Source organism: Podarcis melisellensis (assembly GCF_964234715.1).
Source record: "Podarcis melisellensis genome assembly, chromosome: 4".
NCBI classification, from domain to species: Eukaryota; Metazoa; Chordata; class Lepidosauria; order Squamata; family Lacertidae; genus Podarcis; species Podarcis melisellensis.
In genome coordinates, this window is record NC_138531.1 from 57,697,493 (window position 1) to 57,723,492 (window position 26,000).

At 39.7% G+C, this 26,000-nt stretch overlaps 1 protein-coding gene across 2 annotated transcripts in view; it reads left to right on the plus strand.

The window, feature by feature from the left end:
- The window catches only part of TMPRSS15 (transmembrane serine protease 15), a 56,529-nt gene that overhangs the window by 18,834 nt on the left and 11,695 nt on the right, over positions 1 to 26,000 (plus strand). For both annotated transcript variants that reach the window (XM_081908089.1, XM_081908088.1), the window contains exons 8-19: positions 77 to 185; positions 3,641 to 3,750; positions 4,647 to 4,784; positions 6,903 to 7,052; positions 7,675 to 7,780; positions 8,016 to 8,166; positions 10,205 to 10,346; positions 16,921 to 17,010; positions 18,084 to 18,209; positions 19,060 to 19,200; positions 19,973 to 20,083; positions 22,452 to 22,584. In XM_081908089.1, the coding sequence (XP_081764215.1) occupies positions 77 to 185; positions 3,641 to 3,750; positions 4,647 to 4,784; positions 6,903 to 7,052; positions 7,675 to 7,780; positions 8,016 to 8,166; positions 10,205 to 10,346; positions 16,921 to 17,010; positions 18,084 to 18,209; positions 19,060 to 19,200; positions 19,973 to 20,083; positions 22,452 to 22,584 (1,507 nt within the window). The remainder of the gene's footprint in view (positions 1 to 76; positions 186 to 3,640; positions 3,751 to 4,646; positions 4,785 to 6,902; positions 7,053 to 7,674; positions 7,781 to 8,015; positions 8,167 to 10,204; positions 10,347 to 16,920; positions 17,011 to 18,083; positions 18,210 to 19,059; positions 19,201 to 19,972; positions 20,084 to 22,451; positions 22,585 to 26,000) is intronic.

Consider the following 26,000-nt stretch of genomic DNA (forward strand, 5'->3'; position numbering starts at 1 on the left):
TCTTTATAATCAAGGACTGGAGCAATCTCTTTCTGAGACTGAATTTCTTGAAAAGATAATTATTATTTATTTACAGCTACATCCTGTGATGGAAAATTTATTTTGACTGGCTCCACTGGATCTTTCCACTCTATTCATTATCCAGAGCCTTATATTTCAAACCTTGCTTGCCAATGGATTATACAGTAAGTCACTTGACAACATTCTATCAACTAGACTGTATTTGCAGATAAAATGCAAACACTTTTTTCTCAACATTGTTTTTTATACACTCTAGTTAATGTGGGGCATAATATGCACCAATAAGTTATTTACATACATATGGTATATAATTTTATTTGGATGCCAACTTTCCATAGTACAAACCATGCTCAAGGCGACTTGCAACATAAAAAAATAACTACAACATAAAAGTAGTCATAAACAATAAATAAAACATTAGGAAATATGCCCTCTCTGCTCTCACCTGGGGGCCTTTCTTCCCTCTGCATCTCTCACCCTGGAATATCTTCACTTCCCTGTCTTTTATTATTTATTATTATTTATTGAATTTTTATACCAACCTATACCGGAGGTCTCTTTCACTCGGGATCATTCCACCACCTATCTGCAAACTTCATGGGGGTGCAATTCTTGGCCCCCAATGGCATCACAGAAGGGGAAACCCCAGAGGGGCCATTTTCTGTGTTGTCTCCTCCTCAAGGTGATTCCCACAGGCACTGAGCCATCACTGAGCAGCCCACTGTCTGCAACGTGCCCAGCTTCTCTCCTTCTTTTGATCAGGGACAGCCCATCTCTGAGACAAGGTGAGGCAACTGCCTTGTGCAGCAGAATCTACAGTGGCAACATATCTGGCCTCCAAGCGACAGCTGCAGTGCACTCCTTGGAGGCCAGATTTGCTGCTTCCTCAACAGCAGCTGAATAGGAGGCACTGCTGGTCTCCTTCCAACCTTGTTCCCAATGTAGATCACAACACACATGTACGCACACAAACTCTCTAGTTCCTGGTGTAGATCTTCACTCACACCTCCTTCTCTGGCAGGAAGACATCTTGTGGTTCATCTCAGGTGTCAAAATGTCTTGGGCTGGCCCTGGTCTTGATACATAACCTCAGGGTGGGTTGCATCCAGTTTGCCTGCTTCTATGCATCAGTCAATTAACATTGTCTCATGCAACAAATTACTTCCTTTTCTTTCCTTAATAACCTAACTATCAACTGTTGTCGCCATCAGAGACTACTGACACAACTCTAGGAGCACCTCATAGGTCAGGGGGTGGGAAGGCTTACTGATGAACATAGATCTCCAAAGTACAGCTGTTGCTTGTCTTGTTTCAGAGGAGGAATATGTTTTTCCCCAATATAGGGCCAATATTGGCTGATGAGAGCCCTTTAGCTCTCAATCTCCTAGCTAAATACCTGAGGGGTGGGGGAAACAAGCATAAGCTCAGGATATAGGATGAAATATCCTAGGTGTTTTCTTCCCCTTCCACCCTAGTCTTCTTCTCCAGCCAAATTGGAGGGGTATATTTTGAAGGAGCTGAGTGGCATGTGGGATATTTGTGGAAGGATTCAACAAATTACTCAGACACTTCCTGTCCTTGAATGATGATATAAACATGTTGAACTCCTGCACGTGCTGTTGTCAGTGATTCAAAAGTAAATCAGAAGCAGGACAAAGATGATCTGTTAGGGTTTTGTTTTGTTTTGTTGCTTTCTTCTGACTTAAGCTTTTATGAAGATTTTCCATTTCCTCATCCAATTTTGTGCTTCTTTCCTGAACAGAAATATATAATATTGTTATTCTTTTTAATAAATGTAGAAAAATAACTTGATTGTTGTCAAATTACCCTATCATATTAAATTAGCCAAATATGCCTTACTGAGTTACTTTCCCCAGCATTTTCCTTGAGCTTTTTTATTGTCAGATATAATTTTCTATGCTTCTTCTATCTACGCAAGTGCTAACAAAAGAATAAATAGAAAGGATTACAGATTGCATTAAAAATGTGCTCTACTGCACTTTCCAAATTGATTCTGACAAGCATGTTGAAATGGTTGTGGTCAAATACTTCAATTCCTTTTGGGAACTGCAACCAGGGGAGAAAAGGTAATTTAGTAAATTCAAAACAGTTTGCCAGTTTGAAGTTTGTATTCACATCCTGAGTATTCCAGATTTTCTAGTTTCTAAAAGGAGAAGGACATGACAATGGAAATGAGGACTGTTTCTGAGATGATGCTACTGTTTATTTAAAAAAAATCACTATGCATTTTTTCCAGCACTGTTGTTCTGTTCATGCTACAGAGTTCCACTTGCATAACTGAATTTTCCCCTACAGCCCTCATACACCCCCAAAATCTGCTCCAGAAGACTGGGATACATGACATCCTGGAGCAGATTTATATCATTTTCTGAACGTGCATGTCTCTAAAATAAAGGGGTATGTGTGTATAGTTCCATTTCATGTTACATAATGGATGTAGTGCAAGTTCCTAGGTATAATGATAAAATGTATCCTGTTTTAAAAACTCTGCGTACATTGCATATATACTTTGTATAGACCAGCTCCACCCAGGATGCATGCATTGCTCAAATAAATTTGCAATCTTCTCCCATTTTACAGGATACATTGTCATCATATGTAGCACATTTTCTAACGTGGTAATGTGTGAAGTGGCCATAGTATTACCAGATTTCTTAAATTCATTGCCTTAAATTCCAAGTTGACAAAATATAATCTAAACAATACTCTCCAACAAATAATTTTAAAATTGCCATAAACTTTCAGAGCAGATAGTGCACAATTAATGCTTATATTTATTTGTTATACAAATCAGCAACTTATACTTAGATTTGCACAAAGTTGGGGGAGGGGACAGAGAAAGTTTATTTAAACAGGAGTCAGATTCAGACTGAAATCCTAAATTAGGTGGCTCATAGAATTCGTTAGGACTTGCTTCAAAATTAGTCTGTTTAGAATGGGATGTCAACCACTTGTCCGCTATGCTACAGAGGCCCAACTGGCCTCAATCAGAAGTTGAGCATTCAGTCTCCAGCCCCATGTTTTGAAACACTCTTCCAACAGAGATTCAGCAGACACTGACTTTCAAACAAGTTGAATATTGTTTTATCCCACCAGGCCTATGTGGTTGTTTAACATTTTCTTGAATAGCCACTAGCCAGTCATTTCAATCATCATTTTGCATTGTTTTAAATGTTTTTTAATGTGCTCCTATTGCTGTACAACACTCTGGTATTTTATGATTGGGCAGTATATAAATACTCTCCTAAATATAAATAAATGAAGTGTGTAATTTTCAAAATATAACTATCCCTGAATTGCTTCTCTTGGATACAATTCAAGGAGCACCTTTATAGGCTCCTTTGGGAGGAAAGGTGGGGTGGAAAGCAATAAAGTAAGTAAATAAAATGTGCAATCAACTATTTGAACATCTGGACGGAGCTCCAATGCTCTTTACATGAGCAGCATTTTTCCATCACTTAGCTTGCAATGCAAAGCAAAATTGCTGCTGGCTGGGTGGAGGGGATTTGATTCAAGATACGTCCTCACATTTCTGTGTATTATGTCTACTGCATTCAGCAGCCACGCAGCTATTAACAGAATATTTTGCCCCCTTTAGTGTAAATCAAGAACTGTCTATTAAGCTGAATTTCAGTGCTTTTGATACACAACAGTATGCAGACACTCTAAGTATTTATGAAGGTGTAGGCCCAGGGAAGATTTTAAGAGGTAAGACACCTTTTTAATACTGTTTTAAATCTGTGATACTTACAGCAACCAGGCATCCTTTTCTTTTTACAATGCAATGTTTTATAATCCCATGTGGTGAGAATGATGCTCTTCATCCAGAGTTTTGTGTTTCAAGATACGCAGGGATTTTTATTCATGAGCAGGCTTCCCCATTCAGCTGAATGGAAGAGATAGCACCTTGTGTACATTCCTTTCAACAATTTCATTGTGGCAATTGCAAATGTGCTAGTCAGTTCAATAGGCTTTTAGTTGATCACACCTTTATGTGTCCCATTTGCATTTTCCAAAAGTTCCAAGAGAAGTAAGAATTGCTATTATAATAAATGCAATGTCCAACTTATACTTGTTGCAGTATCTCTGCTTAAAAGCATTCCAGGTTGCACTTCTAACCACATGCAAAGCCTCTGTTAGTTGAAGTTCTGATTATACAGAAGTCAACCACTACTATATGCCCAAAGCCATGGGGAACCAGTGCCCACAATAATGCTGAACTCTTCATGTGTCAATGTCATATAAATGATTTGTTTGTTTTCCATGAAGTTACGAGTCAGTGGTGTTTCTAATTCTAATTATAAATTGCTGTCTATTTTCATCATGAGATTCTAGAAGATAATCTGATATATTCTAGGATAACACTCTTATGAGGGCAGAAACAATTCCAATGGCAAATTGTAATCTTGCTCACAGCTTGATGCTTAAATATGAGCAACTCCATTCATTTTTAGGTATACAAATGGGTAATAGTAGAAAAAGCATAAGTGTTTGGGCTCACTTTTGGGCTCACTTTTCTGTAAACTGAAGACTACTGATTTGGATTATTTGCATGTATGTGGCATTATACCCTTTAGATATCTTTGCCATCTCTTTCTTTGTAGGTTTCCTCTCAGGTTCTGATCCTGGTACAATTTACATATTTTCTAATAAAGCCACTGTAGAATTTGTTACAGACTACGCTGAAAATTATAATGGCTTTAATGCAACCTACACTGCATTTAACACAAGTGAACTCACAGGTAAGTAGTCTTTCTAACTTCTGTTTAAATATCACATTGTTAGTATATGTGGTGGGAAGAGATCTAGCCACAGCTAGCAAAACTGTGACATTGTTCTGATATGGAGACAAATGCACCTGATTTCACATGTGACTTGCAGTGGATGTATTAAATCAGCTCCCATAAATGTTAGTCTTACATTGTGTCTATAGCCTTATGCTACAGACACTGTATTCTTTTATCAAATCCATTTTGAAGTGCTAATGTAACAATGTGTTGTTATCCACTTAACTTGTCCAAACACCCCATGAATAATTATCCCTTTCTATATTGGTCAGGCCCTTTCTATATCATTACCCTTTTTGCTGCTTATAGATACCAGAAGTGCTGTATCATCAAGGCTGCTTACTTGTATTTCAGCTTTGAACTCTTTAGACTTTCTTTAAAAAAAATAAATCAAAATTGGGAAAATGTATCCATACCTAGAGATGTTACCCAGGAACATACACAACTAACAGGATTTACAGATTAATGAAGATGATTTCCCATTTAATTCCCATTTCACCTTGATAATTAACATATTATGTTACTTTTTTCCTAGATGTTAGTACCCCGTGGTTTGGGAAAAAATAAATTAAATTGATTGAAATGTCTGACTAGTGGCATGCAAGAATATATTTCTTTGTTTAAGAAATTTCTGTAGCACATTTTAGGACAATATCCAGTTACTTCAAACCAGCATCCAGCATCATGCTCTACTCTCCAAATGGCATTTTTTAAAATGTGCATTGACAGGTCTTTTAAATTCTTTTAAATTTAAATTCCTCCAAAATTGAAAACCATGATAGGCAGAAGCATGATAGGCAGGAGGCTCTGATTCTTGTGCTTCGCTGCAGGCATCAGATCAGGGCATCTGGCATAGCTTTCATGAAATGGGTAGTCTGGTATGGGTGCAAGTGATCCCTAAGATAACTGGGTTACAACCTGTTTAGGGCTTTAAAAGTCAGAGCTGGTAACAACTATGCCCAGCATGTTGTACAAAACAAAAGCAAAAACACAACTTCTATATTCATTAAGAAGACATTAAGTGCTTTCACTTGAGTCTTCTTTCTTCATATAAATACATACCCTGTTGGAACACACACGGTTCAAACTAAATGTAGGCATTCATGCATAAGAACCACTGCTGAGTTGTAATATCATGTGTAATTTTGAAGGAAATATCCTCTGGCCCTGAAAACAAAGACCTGTATCTTTAATATTCATTTCTTCTGTGGCTATTAACAAACCTTACAGTCATAAAAGATACAAGTTGCTGCACTGATCTTGAAGAGAGGGAGAGTTCTCCAGTTGCCTAGGCATTTCTGCCTTCCTTTGCAGAGGGGCCTAGGGCTTAGCCACACTTACCTTTCCCCCAACTCTTTCCCAACCCAGCTCTGTGTCTGAGCATGGGGGTATTTTTGCCCCTGAGCTTTCCCCACAAAAACCTGCTTTTTGAGTGCTCCATCAGAGCAAATATCAATTTGGCTTTTCCACGGATTGCCATTTGTTCCAACTGAGCTTTAAAGAGTGGAGTTTTGCGGGGAAAGGCTCTGGAGCAAAAAAAAGGGTGGGGTGCTCGGACATAGAGCTTTAAAGCGTGGACCACGCCTAGAACAAGCAGAGGAAATGTAAGTGTGGATAAGTCCATGGTTGAATATTAGAATGAATATTAGAATGGAGGGAGATTTGCATCTGCATTACAGGCTTACTGTATATCGAGAATCCTAGAACTGCAGAGTGAGAATCGACTCCAAGGGTCATCCAGTCGAACACCAATCCCCTAATGCCGGTTGAGGGAAATAGTACTCATGTTTAGTGCTTTGAGAATGGGGAAAGGCCATTAAACCTACCATGAAACTAGTACAGAAAATAAGTGTGTGTGGATTATCTACAGAAAACCATGCCAAGGCTCATAGAAGCTAACATTTGGGTGATGTATTTTCAGGTTGGATGGGAAGCACTTTCAACACAGTCACTTTGCTTATGATATGAAAAGGATTATAATAAATCAGTACATGGTGGAATGTCATTGTTCACAGTCCATTCAGTTAATTTATTAAATTTCGTTTCATTAATTTATTCACATTTCGCTTCAAGACAGTCAGAAACTTAGCTGCACTTTTGAAGATGGCTTTTGTTACTGGATTCAAGATTTAGATGACGATGATGAATGGGCAAGAATTAGTGGTCCCACATTCCCTATTACATCTGGCCCTAACTTTGATCATACATTTGGCAATTTATCAGGTAAGAATTAAGATGTGAGCAAAACATGAATTGATTTGAATTTTCTTTTTTTACCAATGTATTTTTGCAAAATAAAATAGAAATGTCTTGCAAGGCAGGAGGGATATTTTCCCCTCTTGAAGATCTCACTACTCTTTGTACACTTGACAATATATCTTATAATCATCAATCTCATTTGGATACCTATTTGGACCAATGGAATGCATATATTAATATCAATGTTTAGGTCAGAACTGATGGATTATATTTATTGTTCATGTGAGTTAACAATGTCCCCCCTCCTTTTTGTTATATCTGCAAAATAAAGAATATTTGTTTGTATTTAGCAAAGGAAACAATGTCTGCTCTAAAAACTGAGAGTTTTAGCTTGTCAGGCCTGGGGCTACAAAGCATGGGCTCCTTGGACCTTTCCCCTCAGCCAAGTGATCCATCATGCTTAGGCATCTGTATGAGAGCCAGTGGACTATGTGTGTATAAATTATTTTATTATTATTTATTCAATGTATATTCCATTGTTCAGGGTAGAAGTTCGGGGCAACAAATTAGCAAGTATACTTCCTTAGGTAGTTGGTGGAACAAGGAGTTAATAATTAACTAATATATATTATTATCTGTCTTGCAGGCTATTACATTTCAACACCAATGATGTCTGGAGGCAGACTTGTGAGAGTTCGACTTTTAAGCTTATCCTTAGTCCCCTCTTCAGATGTGTTCTGCCTAAGTTTCTGGTATTGTGAACATACCATATGTACTAATAGCAAAGTCAGTTCTCTCTCCTCCCTCCTCAAAATCTGTTCCAGAGAATCCCCCAACCCTCTGGAACAGATTTTGAGGGTCCACGAGGGGCTGCAGAGGGGAGGAAAAGCTCACCGCACAAGCTGAAGTCTGCTGTGCTAGTGGATACCAGGTGGATTTCAATTTAATATGCCAGAATGAATAATTACCTCTCATTTTCCAATTCAGGTATCACATGTATGGTATTAATGTGTATCGTTTGAGCATTACCATCACGTACGATCAGAACACTGAAAGGACACTTTTCCAGAAAGAAGGAAATTATGGAAATAACTGGAACTATGGGCAAATAACACTAAATGAAACATCTAATTTTAAAGTATGTCAAGCTATTTATCATCAGTAAAGAATGTAGTCAGGTCACTGAGTTCAGTGGGCCTTTATTACCATTCCCAATCTTCTATCCCAATCTTCATATCTGCAAAATGAATACTCTTTATCATTACAGTCTGCCAAAAAATGGTTATAGCACACAAGACTAGTTAGTATGAGCAGACTGTATGTTTTTGACAGAAGAAATTATTATGATTATGTTGGAACACTGAAACTTCTCTCTGTCTTGGGCTTTGTCACCAGCTAAGAACCCTTGGCTAGAGTGATGAAATATATCTACAACTGAAATTTACCTGCTTTTCTTGAAGTACTTCATATAGGAACGCAATATGAAGTCTCTCTCCCCCTCCCCAATTTCTTTTGGGACTCACACCAGGGACCCTTCGATTCCAAAACAGCAATTCTAGGACTTGGTTATGCTTACATTGTCAAACTTGGCTTCTAAAGAGAGCGTGCTTAGATCTAGTTTATAAATTATTGGCCTAATGCAGTGTTTCCCAACCGGTGTTCCGCGGCACACTAGTGTGCCGCGAGATGTTGCCTGGTGTGCCGCGAGCGAGTCCAAAAAAGGTTGGGAAACACTGGTTTCTCTTTCAAAAAGGAAACGTGGGTTAAAGCGGCGCCGCCGCCTCCCACTCACTTTCCTGCTCTGGCTTCCCTAACAGTTTTCCGAGTTGCGTCACTGGATCCAGCCTCCTTTTCCACATGTGACACGGGGCTGGAGGGAGGGAAAGAGGGCTTTACGTCGCGCACAAAGGCAGCCTCCTAGAAGCGCTCTGGGCCGGCGCCGTTTCACCGAAGGCGCCGGAGGACCCCCACCCTCAGCTCCTTCAGAAAGGAAGCCCCGCCCCTCGGCTCCCTACGCCACCAGGCAGCTCAGCTGACTGACGAGGACGTTCTGCGGCGGCGGCCGCCGCACAACCACTGCAGTTGCTGGCAGCGTCCGCAGCGCAATAAGTAACAGCGCCTGGTGCTGCCAACTCTTTCTCTCTCTCCCGCCCCGCCCCCAAGCTCTCGCGCGCCCCGCGTCAACATCGCCGCGTGCAGCTTCCCGAGCTTGAGACCAGCCGCTGCACGCACGCGCCGGCTCGTAATCGGCTCCGGTTGTTGCCTTTCTCCGCCGAGGTCGGTGGACCCCGAGCGTAGGCTTCCTTCCCGCACCCCGCTTTCCGAAGACCGCACACCAGTTGGGCCAGTACATATTCCCCTCCCGTGACTGGAGCGGAATAGCCCTTTCTCTTCTTCCCCAACCCTTGTCGTTGGAGGAGTCCCTCAGTCCCTCGCTTTGCTGCCTCCTCCCCCCCCCACCCCCAAAGCTTGGAGGTTCCCCGGCAAGGGGGAGGAAAAAAAATTGAAAGTTACACTTTCGTGCGTCCCTCCCGGCGTGACGCTGCGCGCTGACGTCACGGGGCTGTAATGGTGGTGTGCCTCGAGATTTTTTTCATCAAACAAGTGTGCCTTTGCCCAAAAAAGGTTGGGCAACACTGGCCTAACGTGTCCAATAAATCAACAGAACCTTTCTATTGAAGAATTGTTCCTTCAGCTTTCCTGTACTGAAAAATGGATTTGGTCCATAAGTTCTACTGTATTCATATGTCATCTTTCCATCCACTAACACTGTCGCTAGCAAAAATGGCTAGAGATGTTTTGAGAATCTGAATGTGTAGTGATTCCTTTTAGGGGAGGTAGAATTCCTTGTAAAGCCATTAAAAAGTCCACATAGATGACTGCTCACATTTCTACTTATTAAAATTAGAAATGTAGAAAGATTCCTTCTATAATAGTGGAATCCCATACATGTCTAGGAAGCAAGCCCCATCACTGAATCCCATGGTTCTTACTCCCATATGTGTCTGATTTTAAAAATGTGTCTGTGTTGTGTGGTTTTATATATGATAGCTCTTATATCTTTTTATGAATAGCGATATATAAATTATGTGTAAATAAGTAGAATAAGTAAAATAAATAAGTAAAATCTAAAATGAAACGGTATGTATAACATTTTATGTGATTTTTTAAAACAGGTTGCTTTTGATGCCTTTAAAAGACCAGGATGGGATGGCATCGCCCTTGATGATATTGGTCTGACAAATGGAGGCTGCAATGAAACTGTTTATCCAGAGCCTACTTTGGTCCCCACAGTCCCTACGACCCCTCAGCTGCCTAGTAAGTATTATTGTTTTCTGTGATCACAGAAGCATTTCATTATAGGTTGGATTACTATGTTGTATTCTTGGAGGGGGCTCTCAATAGTAAGTGGAACAGCTGATGACAGGAAAACAAAGCAAAGCTAGAGGCATAATATCTGAAGAAGGAATAAGATCCCTTCACCTGCCATTCCTATGTTATCTCTTTCTTTCCTAATGGCTGTTCTGCTTGCTGCAGCCAGTCAAGGTGGGAATTAAGGATTTAGCACTGCCAGGGCTGGACTCTTATCAGCATTGCTGCACTATAGCTCTCCTCAGCACTGTACAATTATGTGGTGCAAGGGGTTATAATGCTCTGCTGTTCCACTATTTTAAATTTTGAATGGCATGTCTGCCCAGGACTTTCTTTGGGGACTGGCTGTGCTAATTTAGCACATTTGAGCCCTTGACTCCAAACAACTAGCTAGTGCCATGCTAGCCCTCAACCCTCTGGCATGGCAGAGGATGGGGGAAATAGTAGGGCTATTTGATTTATGCCACACAGAAGCCAGTTTTTGAGCAAGGAGGGATATTTCACTATGTGGTGCCAATGTACTGAACGGGAAGATATCTGTAGGCCTTAAGACGAAAGTGTAATATTTCTAATGCATCCCCAAATTAACTGTAACCTATTAAAATCCAGACTTCCTACTGACGTCACACACTGATGCAAATTCATCCATGGCATCACTTTGCAGATCATCACTAATGTAAAATCCCATTTATTGCATTATGTGACAACTTGGTGTTCACTGAAAATCTCAGCAAAAGCATTGATAGGATATGACTTTCGTGCGCAGGGGGGAAATAAGGATGTCTTAATTAAATTCACATATTTTCCAATTTTGCTGCTGTTGCTGTGTTAGATGCTGAAAGACACAGAGTTGATGATGCACATGAGTAATTTCTGTCCATTTCAGAGAGAAACACTAACCTATATCTCATGAACATTCAGTGAACTGACAAATAATAACAAGGGTGGAAAGGATAAAGGGTCAGCCATACATGCTTATGAAACAGTTAATGAGGTTCTGAGGCAGGATCAGATTGCTTCACATAATGAAATAATAGCATATTCTATACTAACTCCGGCCAGGGAAAGATGGCTAATATGTCTAGTTTTATTATATTCCTTCTTCTGCTAAAGCATGCTGAAAATTGTTTTCCCTCTAGAGCTATCAGAAATCTTGAATACCATCAAATTCAATCTTTCAACTTGTCACATTTTTATAATGCTACTGATATTATTAAATCTGTTCTGCCAAAAACAACAGACAAAAAGGACCTGAGCCTACCTCAGCCTACTCCAATAAACATTAGCTGTAATGCAGCACTCAATGGAGACAATAGCAAAGCATCAGTGATTTTAAAGGAATTGGATAGGCCATCTTTTACACGTTGCTGTAATATTCCCATTTCCAGATGTGAAATATATGGTGTGTTTTTAAAAGGATGTGTATTAGTGAAATTTTAAAACAGGGCATGGTGTTTAAAATCATTGGAAGGGGATACCCTTACCATCTTTTAGTATATCACTAATATCTATCGCTCTTTTTTCAGATTCTGTTCTACATGGGGACATGATAGGAGATGGAAGTTGCATTGCACACAAAATGTCCTTGCAGTAACAAAACTATATAGCTGGACACCACCCATAGTTATTTGCTGCTATTTGCAGAAAAGAGTCCATTGCAAACTAATTTCCACAGCTAGTCAGCTTCAAAATGTTTCCCATAATGTTACTCTTGAGGGTGTCGCTGAACCAATCAGAATTCATTCAAAATGCTTTCAACCATTCACATTGCTGCTGCTGCAGTTCCTTTCTAAGAAAGACGGGTATGGTCTACTGGGTGGACCAGAGTGAAAACTTCAGGTGCTGGTCTTCACTCTGGTCCACCTACTGAACATAAAGGCAGGTCGTGCTTGCACTCTTCACCACACCTTTCCCAGCCTTTTGCCTTGCTCTTTCTTCTCTTCCCATTGCTTAAACTCTGTGTAAATTTGTGTGTGAGACAGAGAAGGTGGGGTTGCTCTACCTACTCTGACCTCTGGCTCTTCCTACCCCTGCTCTTAAATGCCCCATCCTTTGCCCAACCAGCCCTACTTGGCAGCATCTGTCATCTTTCTTTATTCATTTTCATTTTACATACTTCTATAAACCATCTTCAGCTTTTCCCCCAGACTAAACACTTAAGTGCCTTAGCCTTTTCCTCGAAAGGAAGCTGCTCCATTTACACAGTGTTCCAAATTTGACTGTGTGGCCTTGTCATTCTTGAGATTCTGTTTTCGTAATAATTCTTAACACTGAAGTCAGATGACATTTCCTGTGAGCTTCCATCTATAGATCCAATATGACTTTTCTGGGTGGCCACAGACACTGAAGATCCATTCAGCATGCATCTGGTTGGGAATTTATTTTTGTCCCTAAGTAATTTACTGTGCACATACAATGATACCTGACATTTTCTTACTCCTTTATTTAGTTTTGGATCACCTCGCAATTTCAAAATAAACATAGAAAAGTGATGTATCTTCCAGTCTGATGGCTTGGAAGGTACTATGAACAATCTTGAAAGTACATTTCAAGATAAAAGCATTATTTTTGCAAATAGAACTATGTTTCCTATTCATGAATAGGAAATCTAGTGTACAGGAATTATACACAATCAAATTTTGGCCAAGCTCAAGTTTTGACTTTGCTTCTATGATTCTGTTTAAATCATCAGATCACACACAGAGAGACACTATTTTCCTCATCTTGTTATCCAGCCTTAAAAAGCTGCTCCAAAACAAAATGCCAGTGATTTATATCCGTTGAGAATGGACTTCACTTGATGTTTTCCCCTGCCTCTAGTTCTATCAATATCTTCATTAAATTTATGTCACTTGGTGTGTACCTTCTTTCTATTGCACATCTTTTGCTATCTCTGGACGTGGCAATTCAGTCAAGTAGAAAACCATATAGATTGGCCAACACTGAAAAATGAAAAGAAGTCTATTCTTTATTGTAGCACCCAGCAGTTCATAAAACAAAAAAATTGACAGGCAATCAAGGCGCATCTTCACAGGACCACGCTCCAAATTTCTTTAAACTTTCAGTGGATGTAAGAGGGCATTCTGTTGAGACAGGTTTGGGGCTGTTTGTATGAGTACACTTCACTTAACATCATATGTCTCAATATGGGGAGACCAATCCATGTGTAAACAGTTCAAATAACCTTGGTCTCTATAGCCCTAGCCATGGAGGACATTAACCAAGAGCTGCTTAAATTATGCTTGATGTCAGGTTTCTTGAGGGTTTCCTATGTGGCTTATATATCCAGTTGTTCCGCCAAATTGAAATATGTAATACATGCAAATAGTGTTTAAACTCAATGTAAAACAAAGATTGATACCATAGTGCTACCATCTTTCAGCCTCAATGTGCCACAAATGCATAGGAAAAAATGGTGGGATTTGTATATTTTAAAAAAAAAATTAAATAAGGGTGTATTCTCTTTGGGATGTCATATTTTAGAATCAAATGCACATACCTAGAATATCCCTTATTACTGTGTTATCCTCAGCAGTGATTGAACAGCAGTAGCAACAGTAGCTGGTAACAATGGTAACTACAATATCTTTAGAACTTTAGCTTACTGCCCTTCACAAACACTTGGCAGCCATAGATAGATCTACTTCATGTCAAGAGTATGACACAGGTAGGTGAATGATGAGTCTGCTGTGCAAATGGTTATTAATATGTCACTCGGGAGTTGCAGTTTTTCTGTTTAGTGCCACATACAAGGGTATGATCTTGTGCATTTGGCATATGAGAACAAAAAAAGAATGTCCTGACACATATCTTACTCTGTCCTAGAAAAGGGGGGGGGAGTAATTCAGTTAATAAACTGTGAGAACAATCCTTTGCTCCAAGGGAAGGTGGCTGAGGCACAGCAAGATGCTGCTGATCTATCTCTCCAGTGCCCAGAGGTCCATCACCAGAGGTCCCCTGATGCAGCAATAGAAAACTCCACCTGGTGATCATGTCCCATTGGGGGTGAAAACAGGGCACTCCAGGTGGGGATACAGTGGATCTGCTGGATCCTAAGCCCCTTCATTCCCCCACCATAGTCCCAGGCGGGTCCCCTAATTATACCAACTCAGAGCAGGCATAATTAATACCCTCCTATTGCAATCAATTTAGGAGTGGAGAGACCCGGGGGTGGGGGAGATACAATATCTGGCCGCTGCTAACCAGCAGGACATAGGAAGTAGTGGCAGCTTTGCCACTCACAGATTGTCCCCCTCCTACCCATACATATCCATTGTATTGCTCTCTCTATGCAGTGACAATTTTCCTAAGAACCCAGGTGACTGGATGTTCTTTGATGTTAAAGTCCACTAATCAGTAACATGAAATAGTCAACCAAGTTTATTTCTCTCTTCCAAAAGTTTTCTTATTTGGACCCCTTGCAATTATGGAATATTTAAACATATTGATTCACTGGTACACTTCTCAACTTCTCTTAGAGAAAACAAATTATTTTGAAACAGATACCCAAGCTGCCTGTTGTACAGCTAAGCATGCTGATCTTCAGCAGCAACCCCTGAAGTACTAAAAACTGAGCTTTGCCCCACCACCTTGTGACTCGCCATTTGAAGGTTATTAGGGCAGACAGTCCAGAGTGAGGCTTCTTTCTTTAAATATGTAGCTCTCAACCTTTCTCCATTGAATGCTTATTCTGCCGCTGTATGATTAGTATATCTAATAGCATAGTATAAGAGGATGCATGAAGCAATATTATAGAGGAAGATCTGTTCCACGCAGAGTAGTCAAATTATCATTAGATTTAATGGTATCATTATAATTATAATAGCTGATCCTGTAAGTGCTTCTTTCAAGCCATCTGTACCTAGACAGCTGTTAATATATCTTGTTAGACAAAGAATAAAAGATACATTGCCTGGTGAGGTGTTCAGCGTAAAATTATACTTTATTCTAAAACTTGGGTCTTCATTATTTAAAAATACATCTTCTACTTAGTATGTATTATAGATATTAGAGAGGCTTAGTAATTTTGCCAGGCTCATTAATGCCCATGACATTTCTTTCCTTCTCCATATTTTTTCTGTAGGACCATAAAAACCATCTTAAGATAAACAGACTACTTTTTGAACTTCCCAAGTTCTTTCTGTGTAATTAAACATTGCTAGGGCCCTCAGCTGAGTGAAGAGATTTTAACCCCTCTGCCCAACCAGCTCTGTGTCTGTTTTAATTTCCCTTTTGCTGCCGCTGCCCCCAAACTCTGTGGTGTCTAGCAAGGACAGAACAATTAGTGTGGAGACCTAATCCATTTTCCAGGGCAGGGGTTAGCAATCCCCAGTTTTGATTTTAAATCAGTAGACCGGATTGTGACATTGCTGATTTTATTATAAATACAATGTTGTGTTTCTTAGCCCCTTGAGAAATATTTGTTTATTTTTTTATTAGAATGTCTTAGCCAAAAGGACTTATTGAGCCCAAAATAATATTTTTCCCTGTTTACTTGGGGTACGTAAATCCAAAAATGCTTTCCTGTGTTCAGGAATAAGCCTTTCTCAAACCCAAGAGGGAGGTTAGGTCTAGTGCAGTCCTTTTTCTACTGCATGCCTGGCATTTTCAGCTGGAAGAGAGGTCACTATCCATCTGGTAGAGCTGGGTTTGGAGACATTTACAAAAATGCACAGGTCAGTCAGTGTCAATTAAGGAATTAGTCTAGATACTGGGATGCCCTTGTAAGGTATGTAGAAAATTATACATTGAAGGCTTTCTCAGATAAAAGAAAGGTAGAGGGAGGATAAGAAGTGAGATGACTGCAATGTCCAGAAGGCTGTGATGCTTTAGAGTTCAAGGGAAAGGAGGGACATTGACGTGGTGCAGTGGAAAGCTAACAACGGCAAGGTTCCTGTGCATCAGGGAAAGTTCAAAAGGGAGGCAGTTCTCCTCAGTCAAGACTTTGCCAGTCAAGGATCAGTAGATGAGGAGGAGCACAGAAAACCAAAGTGGGAGTTTACAAGTCATAAGGCTAAGCTTATCCCAGGAAGATATGTCCTGGGATTCAGAAAGCAGCCAGGTCAGCAACGCCACTCTCCAAAAATCTCTTTGTGTTCAGTGTTTAAGAAGTGCAAGAATGGATGCCAAGCCAAGAGTTCCAAAATCCAGTGAGGCTGTGTCTCTGTTAGCAACACTGCTCTTGAAATTCCACCACTTTGGAATATATTAATCCAGTTATACTTTTAGAAACCAAAGGCTCGCGAAGGCATGGGGCTTTTGTCATTTGAATGAATGAATGCAAGCATGTATCCTGTGCCTTGCAAATGCACACATTTGGAGCAAGTGCGCAGCAATGTATGGTGCATATACTCTTTCTAAGGATGAGATAAGGATATGCCCAAACAGCATTACATGGAAGAAGAGGGAGCAAGGTTGGAGCACAGCTTCTAAATTTTCAGCCAAGTAAACAACTGTATTGATATACACTAGTCAATGAATAAATGGATTGTCATTTCTTTATCATTTTTTCCCCTTTCAGCTGACTGCGGTGGACCATTTGACCTGTGGGAACCAAACACTACATTTAGCTCCATGAATTATCCAAATAATTACCCCAACCTAGCCTCTTGTAAGTACTGTAACTTCAGAACTTAATAAATGCTTGCTTGTTTGACAACATTTATATACCACTCAATCAACAAAACTCTGTTAAGCAATTTACATCATAAGCTGTTATTACACTGGATGGAATATGGTATGTGGTCATGAACAGTGCTTATACATGAGGAAAATCTTATGAACCTACTAGGAGCCTAGAAAGGTACACTGTGCTTAAACACTACACAAAAATGGTTGCATTCCCCCTTTTATTTGGTGTGGAATAGGGGTGGACTGGACTGTTAATTTCAGTTCTCTCAGTTTCTCATTCTTCCAGTCTTAAACTCCTCCCCACATTTCTGCAGTAATTTGCTATTTTAAAACTAATAATAATTATGAGCATTTATTTTTTTCTAATAAACACATTTTTGTATGCAGTTTTGACTGGTGTACATATTTTTGCAAGCAGTTTCCCTAATAAAGTTCATTTGTTTGTTTGTTATTTTCACCAAAATATTCATTTTTATGTATACTTACACAGGATATATGCATTTTTGTAGACACTGCTTGACTGGAGAACTGTATCGCACAATTAAGAAAAGTATGAATTTCAAGGATTCCTGTGTTTTGGTTCTCATTGTATCAGAAAGTATGAATTAGGCATGATTGCCTCTGAATGCAAACTGAATCAAATTTCTTCACTGTCCCTAGTGTGAAATAACATGGTTCTTTACTTATGGTTCCCTTTGCCCACAGCCTGCAGTAAAAGGTGCAATTTCCAAAAAAAATCAAAATGCAGTTTTGATTGTGTCTCTCTGTATTACATAGAACACAGTCAGATAATTCCAAGTAAATGATTGTAGGATGTATGTTCAAAGATGTTCATACTGAAAGGTAGAGCATAAATGGAAGAAGTGACATGCCAGAGTGACTTCACATGAGGCAGGAATTGGTTTTATATTCATTCTCAGACTGGAAGAGAACGTTGTTATGTTTTCCTCTTTGCTTAAGCTGCTACTCATATCTCTCTGTGTGGAGATGTTGATAAATCAAAGCTCTAGTATATCTATAAAACAAAGGGACTGTTTGTCTTTTATTTCCTAGGTGTATGGTATTTAAATGCAGAGAAAGGAAAAAATATCCAACTTCATTTCCAGTACCTTGATCTGGAAAATATTAATGACGTTGTAGAAATCAGAGATGGCACAGGAACTGGTTCTTTATTTTTAGGCAAGTATAACCCACAAATTTATGCAGAATTAGAATACTGTGTGTGGTTGAGCAGTATTTCATATTTTCTGGAAAACACAGGCGACCTTAGTTAGTTAGTTTTTAAAAAAATACACAATGAATGTTGCTTATAGTACATTTGTGACAATTTCACTGAGCTGAGCATGAGATAATATTTTGATGGTTTATCCTTGCTAGAGTTAAAAATATAACATCAATAACACTAGCTGCAACAATACAGGTGAAACTAGAAGTGGGCAGGTTCTACTCTGGAAACAATTTGGTGGGCTTTTCACACAGACTTCACTGAAACTTCCAAATTGGCTGGTATAGTTTAAAAGAATTACAGAGAGGTCTTTCTGGACTCTGAAATGCCGTTTATCCCATGATGCTCCATAGGTTTCTGTGTAGTAAGGCTTTCAGTGTGTCAGGCATTGTTGTAGCACCATTGTAGCATGTTGTACCACAATGTGGTAGAGAGGCTTCCATGCATATGTGGCAGATTCTAGTAGTGAACCCACAACTTGCTTGAACCAGAACTGCTAATAGATTACAGATGTTGGTCCTGTTTCAGGTACATTTCCCCACAAATTCCAGTTTGGGCAGAATTCACCAATATATGTGGATGAAACATATTGAAAGAATTCAGGATACTTTTTCTAGACTAGTCTTTAAAAACTGTGTCCCCTAGATATAGATGAAGGACAATGGCATTTTTTTCACTCATAAAGTTATGGGGTTGGGTTTTTTCTTCTTATTTTTATGTATAACAACACTTCACACAATTTCTAAGCAGAAAGCATTTGACCTGTATCTAAAATATACATATTTCTGTTTTCTCTATGGGTAGCTGTATATACAGGAAAGTCCCCGGTGCCAGATATATTCTCTACGACTCATCAGATGACTGTATTCTTTATTACTGACGATTCTGTAACTAAGAAAGGATTTGCAGCCAATTTCACTACAGGATACCATTTAGGCATGCCAGGTGAGATTCACACTTACACATTTTTAATCAAAAATTTTAAAAGGGCACATGAAACTGTGAACAATCCTATGCATGTCTACTTAGAACTTAGTTTCATTGGGTTTAATGGAGCTTCCTCTATTACAGTGTATAAGGCTAAAGCCTTCAAATGTAATTCACATTTATCAGGACCTCTGTTGAACTAATCTACATCTTACACACTAACTTTCAGTTATTCAGTTATGGCTAATTCTGTACTCCAAAGAAGCTCAGCAGGGATGATTTGCTGCAGAGAACCAGAGGGGGGGAGGGAATTGCCCTCTTCTCACTTTCCCCTGAGATTCCTTGTCAACTCCATACACTTCTGTTTCCTGTGGGATGCCAGGCTGTGTTTGCCTTTAAAAACATTGGTCTAAGAAATCATGGGCTTTCAGAGAGGAAATAGTATGAAGAAAAGGGTTAAGCATCCTCCCTGCTCTTTCCCCACTGCAAATCACCTTCTTCTGATGACAGATGGAGGAACGAAGAAGTGGCTGTTGGACTAATGTTGGTTATCAGGGTAACCTAGTATCTCTTCACGAGAAGAGGTTAACTAAGCCCTTTTGAACTGTAAGTCCTTCTTGCAGGAGTTGCAAAAATGCCCTTACACATGAGAGACCAGAAAATTGCCTCAAGTTTCTAAAGATAAAATGGATTCAGATTGTGTTTATTAACATTATGTAGAATTCGAGTTCAGTACAATAATTAAAATGCTACATTTTTATTGCCAATGATACATATTTTTATTTTACAGATCCCTGTGGTCCCAATTATTATCAGTGTGGAAGTGGAGAATGCATCCTGCTGGTTTACCTTTGTGATCAATCACAGCACTGTAAAGATAATTCTGATGAATCAGACTGTGGTAAATCTTTATTTCAAAAACAAAAACCAGCTACCCACTTCTAATACATGTGACATTCTTGAATAAGTTAAAAAAAAACCACCTCAATAAGAAATTGTGATATATAGAATATCTTCAGGGAGGAAAGTAGATGTTAAAAACTTTGCTTTACTATCACAGCTTGTTCACAAACCTTTCTTACCTAAGTGTAATGAACAATATGCCTATCCTTGATCTTCTATAGCAGTTACTTTATCTTGTTTGACGGTGACATCACCACGCCTTTCCTGTGCTAATCTCTCCCTCAAAAAATGTGAGGAACTAAGAACTCTGTTTACAGAGATCACTAGTTAGAAAACTAAGTCATCCTAACAATTCTTTATGGATTTTTGCTTTCACTGGACAAGTGCTATAACTCCTGAGCTCATATACCTGTAGAGTGGATTATAGGATCAAGCAAAGGAATTATAAGAACAACCAAACTGGATGGCACAAGTAGGCAAGCATACATTTGGAAAGATGTACTGTTTCATAGTAGATATGCCCCACTTCCACATCTACTTTTCTGGTAGGTGAAGGGCTTTTTTTTAATGTGAAGCAGTACAAGCTGCTTTATCTCCATGGGAACAATCTACCCACTGGTTGATATTTAATAGGCTTCATTCCACTGAGCCTACTGAAACTTTCACACAGGCCAAGATTCTCGACCAAAATGTAAACCATGTTACATACTGCTGTATCTATACATATACAATATTTAAAGCAGACTGAGGCCACAGAGTGAAGAGCCAAATGTACTCTGAGCTCTGTATGCTCAGTATCTATGCACATACCCTCTCTGAATTAGTATGCCCTGGGCCAGAGAATACACATGATCTTTTGTGAGCTCTGTTCACTTTAGTGGTAAAGGGAGATCTGTGCATGATATCCCTTAGACTCCTTGTGCAGCTCTGTTTCCACTGAACTGAAAGAAGAAACTATTGAGGACTGAGACTTGCAGCCTAGTATCTTGAACCAGAATGTATATACACGTAGGAGCTGTAGATTTACTGCCTCTGCAACGTCCTATTTATTCACTTCAATGTTTGTTTAAAAAGCATGCTTAGGACTAAATTCTCAAGCTCACTTTCAAGCAAACGAGTTTAGGATCAAGTGTAAGCCTGATAAAAGTGTTTGACAGGAGCATAAAACAGCTGCGGGGGAGCACCATTTCAACTCTTTTGCAACACATATGCGGGTTACTTTGACAACTATGACAGCTGTTGTCACAGTACCATCTGTGGAGGTAGTTATTTCCAAAATTAAATGTTCCATACATAGCTCTGTTTCTCATAAAACAGAAATAATGGTCTCTGTGCACCAATTTATATGCAGAACTGATGTTAAAATGATGCTAGGGTCTGGTTTTTTTAAAAAAACGAAATTGCTCTCACAGACAAAGAGCTGTCTGACACAATCGTTTCTGTGGGTGGATGTTTAGATTTGGAGACACGTATTTCCTTGGCTTATGTTAGATAAATCATAACTGTTAGTAGTGAAACTCTTAGACATCTGTTGGCAGGTATCTTGGGCTATATCTTTAGTGGTATATGTGTCCAAAGGCAAAATACAGCTCCTAATACATCTTATCTTGCTATATTTAAAGAAGACGACATTTTTATCGGTAGTCTACTTTTTGTAGCAGAAGCTTATTTTTTAAAAACTATACTTTATTATTTTTTTAACAAATATGAACCTGCAAATGGTGGCAGTAATTTCTATAGAAGGTTTAAAATCTGAAAAATGCAAGTATTTATTTGCTCAGTTTTACTCCCATAAAATTGTGGCTGTAGTTATGGTTAATTGAACACCTATCCCTAAAGTGCAATATGAAATACTTTATTTGCATATACTTTGCTACTGCCGTGACCTTTCTTGTTCCTCTTTTATTGGTCAAGGCATTCGTAAAATCGTCTGTCCATATGTTTCCTCTAACAGTGTACTTATCATACCATCCACAGATCCACCTAAGGGATGCTAAGCAACATACAGTTGCAAGAAACTGATAGATGAAAGCTTTTTACTGGCCATTCAGGAGTTAACCATGGTACAGCCACCCTGTTTGGGTTACAGGTAATGGGTTCATGATTGCAATGGTGTTTGCTTCAGGACCCAAACTTTTACACACACACACACACACACACACACACACACTATGGCTGGCTTCAGAGTAGCTTTCTAAACACCTAAATTAGGGAGAAGTCTGAGCACAAGTCTTAGTTCCCTCTTCCCATTCTTGGCTAGGATGCCTTAAGTTGAGCCCATGCCTCCTCTTCATGAGTGGAAATATCCTACAATCTATAGTGCACTGTTAGAAGTTTACTTCTGAGTCTATTTACTTTGTCAACAGTGCGCTTGGTCAATGGTTCTCTCAGCTTCAATGGATTGGTCCAGTTCAAGGTTGAGAATGAATGGTACACAGCTTGTGCAGATGAGTGGGCTGAACAATTGTCAAGCAGTGTCTGTCACTGGTTGGGACTTGGGTAAGTAAGGCTGTTTAATTCATTTTGTTTCAGACTGTATATGCTTCATAATAGCTATATCTGGTAGAAGATAGGCCAACTTTGCAAAGGACAGTATACATACATGTGTGATTATCCAATAAAATGTAGATGAAGAATAGGGAACCTATGGCTCTCCAGATGTTGTTCAGCTCCAGTTCCCATCAGCTCTAGCTGAATCATCAGGGATGACAATAGCTGAAGTCAAGTTATATCTGGAGGGCCATAGGTTTCCCATCCTTAATACAGAGCATCATTTTTAGTGGATCAATACTATGAGGTTATATATTTATATTTTTGTTCTTCCACTAGGGCACTTCTCAGAAAGGGCAGTGGGCAGCTTATGACACTGCTTTGAGAAAGAGCAGGGATGCAGGAAGGGCCCTAAGACTGGTACCCTCTTGAATGTGTTGTGGAGTATAGCTGATTTAGTTCCGCAAAGTCTATTACAAATAAATGAAACTTTCATAACAAATGCTGCATCGTTCAGAAAACCTGCATTGGCCAATGCACTCTGCCTTCTTTCTTTAGTTTTAAAAGACATCTTCTTAAATGGACTATTACCAGCATCTATTAGTAGCACTATTTTAAAGAAAAGTACAGAATGCTATAACATACAATTGATAATAATATCATCACCACCATCATCTTAATCTTAAGGATGCTATCAGCATGAAGTAGGCTGCCCGTCCATCCTGTAGCTGCCAGGCACTCAGAGGCCCAGCTCCCCCTCTATACATCATCTCCTCTGCAGGGACATGCACCTGTTAGGAAATCCACCCCACAGATGGTTTCCATTGACAGGATTGGACCGAGGATCAGCTCATCCTGAGACAGGCTTTGCACCACAGCCACCTGGGTGGGCAGCCTCAAATGTTCTTGTAGGTATCATTCCAGTCCTTTGCCATTAAGCCAAGTAGGGTAGGCTGCTAAGGACAATGGTTTTCACAGCAGGATGACCTGTCATTGCTTGGCAGGATCACCTGTCAGGCACACAGCATTATCTTGGCATCAGCTGTGACCAGTTGGGAGAGGAGGAACCTCTTCTTAGGATACAGTGGGGCTGCTGTGGCCAGAGAGGCTTTCTCTAAGAGGATCAATAGCAACCATGAGTTGTTTGGTGAGATACACTAGCAAACAACCCTCCTCACTGGGAATGGGGGTGTTGCCTGGTCTTCTGTTGAAGATCCCCCTACCTGAACTGAACTTGGTTTCTGTGGCTGCTGCTCCTTGTGGGCAGTTGCTGCTGTTACTGGATCTCCAAATTGCAGCTGCTACTGCTGGTGCATTCCTGTGGGGAGAAAAAGCTTGGGAAAGAGATGTTAGCATGACAATATTGTTTCTTCCCCATTTGCACTTCATTGGGAATGTGTTCAGAGTGCCCAGTGTTTGTGAAGAACCCAAGTGCTCTTACAGAGTGGTGTGGGACATTAGGACGAGCTAGGGCCAGATTTCTGAGGATTGGGCCCTCTCTATTGACTTCCATTGTGTCAGGCGTTGTCTGCCAGGGTGTCAGGCAATGTGATTGAGTAGAGTTAAGATTCAGCCTAGGTCCCTAGCTGCATGGTATGATGGATCCTAAGTCACATCCTGGCAGATCTTGGATCTGGCTTGCTCCCTAAGCCATGCTCATTCATTTCAATGATTCTACTCTGAATAAAATATAGCTGAATACCACCCTGATATTTGAAAAACTGCATGGGCATGAGCAAAGGGAGCTGCCATTTGATGCCAGTGATGTCCTCCTGAACATTGTCCAGTAGCTAATGAGACTTGCAAGCAATGCGCTTTAGCTTTTTTCTCTCTTGCACTGAACTGGAGACAGCACTGAATTGAGCAGCTAAAACAGCTTGTGGAGCAGGCAGATCTTTTAAAGGAGTTCATTTTTTTTCAGTTGAGATTTATGAGGAAATTCACTTTTTACCTAGCCTTTTCCTGAAGAAAAAGACTAACCGCTGATCAAATTGGAAATGTCTGGTCTTCCCATGGTGACAAGGAGAAGTAAATCAGAGGGGCTGGGCATGTGCTCAGCATCATCCTTCTTGATAATGACTTGAGGAACAGTGTGTAAAACTGACCAGCTTAACAGAAAGAGTGGTTTAGGGCTGTCTTTAGCACAGTGTGTGTGCTTCAGCTAACTGCCAACAGCATCCCCGTTGCTTGAAATTTTGGGGGAAGATGACTATGTTGTATTCTTTTTATAATGGATGTATTGTATTCCGCCAGACCCTCAAACCTCTGCGCATATCCTGCTGCTTCCAAGCACTTTGGTAAAGTGGCAAGAGCAAAGTCAATCATAAAATCAAAGAAACTGCAGATAGAAAAGACCTGCTAGGTCACTTAGTCCATCTTCCTGCCAAGTGTGGGATTGTTCTCCAGCTGTATTTCCACACTAGTGTTAGCTAGCCTAGTTTTCAGCTTCCAGGATATTCTGCCAATCGCCCAATGACTTCTGCATGTTTAGCCTTGCATTCTAGAGCTCTGCTGATATTTGGCCTATATTTTCATTTCTTCAATATTTTATCACAATGGGCATGAAGAGTCCTACTGGGTATTGCCACCACAATACACAAGAGCAAATCACGTTTGAACCATCATACAGAACTTCTAAAATTAAATGTTATTTTAGTCAATGGTAAGTAAAATGAAAGTTCTAAGGGTTAGACATTAACCTTCTCTCCTGCTCACCTAAATTAAAACATGCTAGGATTTATAAAATGGAATGGAGTTCAAGAAAAAATATTTGAGCTTTCATGGAGAAAATTTGCACTATACTTTCTTGCTCTAGTCCCCAAAGCCTGCTTTAGGTATAGAAGCTCATGATTTCATTTGTAATGCTTTCACCCACAGATTATGTGACTGTAGCTGTTTACTACAGTCAAGTACAGTAAAATAATAATAATAATAATAATAATACGTCATTTGATATGGTTGGACTGAAACCAGGGAGTGCATTGGTCTATATAGAGCATCCTTCCTAACTGAACATTTTCAGAATACATAGTGAATTTTACTATCATCACTGGTTACTGATGAAAACTGTACAATTTGGCACTGTCAGTTTTGATGCCACTAATCTCTCATTTTGGGGAGGAAAAAGAAGAAGGTAAGTGGATTGATTCCCTTCTCTCAAATGGATTGTGTCTAGCAAGCTCATATGTAGTCCCATTCCCGAAACAGGACAACACAGTGATAGGTACAGCAGTTTTTGTCCTTGGCTGGCCAAAGTACCATTGTGATCACAGGAATTGTTGGCTGTCGTATTCTGACTGCTCAATTTACTGGCCACATTTCTCCATACATCACAGATGTTGTGTGACATGTATCTATAAAGGGAAGATTCCTTGAGGAAGAGGAAGAAAGAAATCCATCAGACCATTTCTTATAGCCACTGCTAT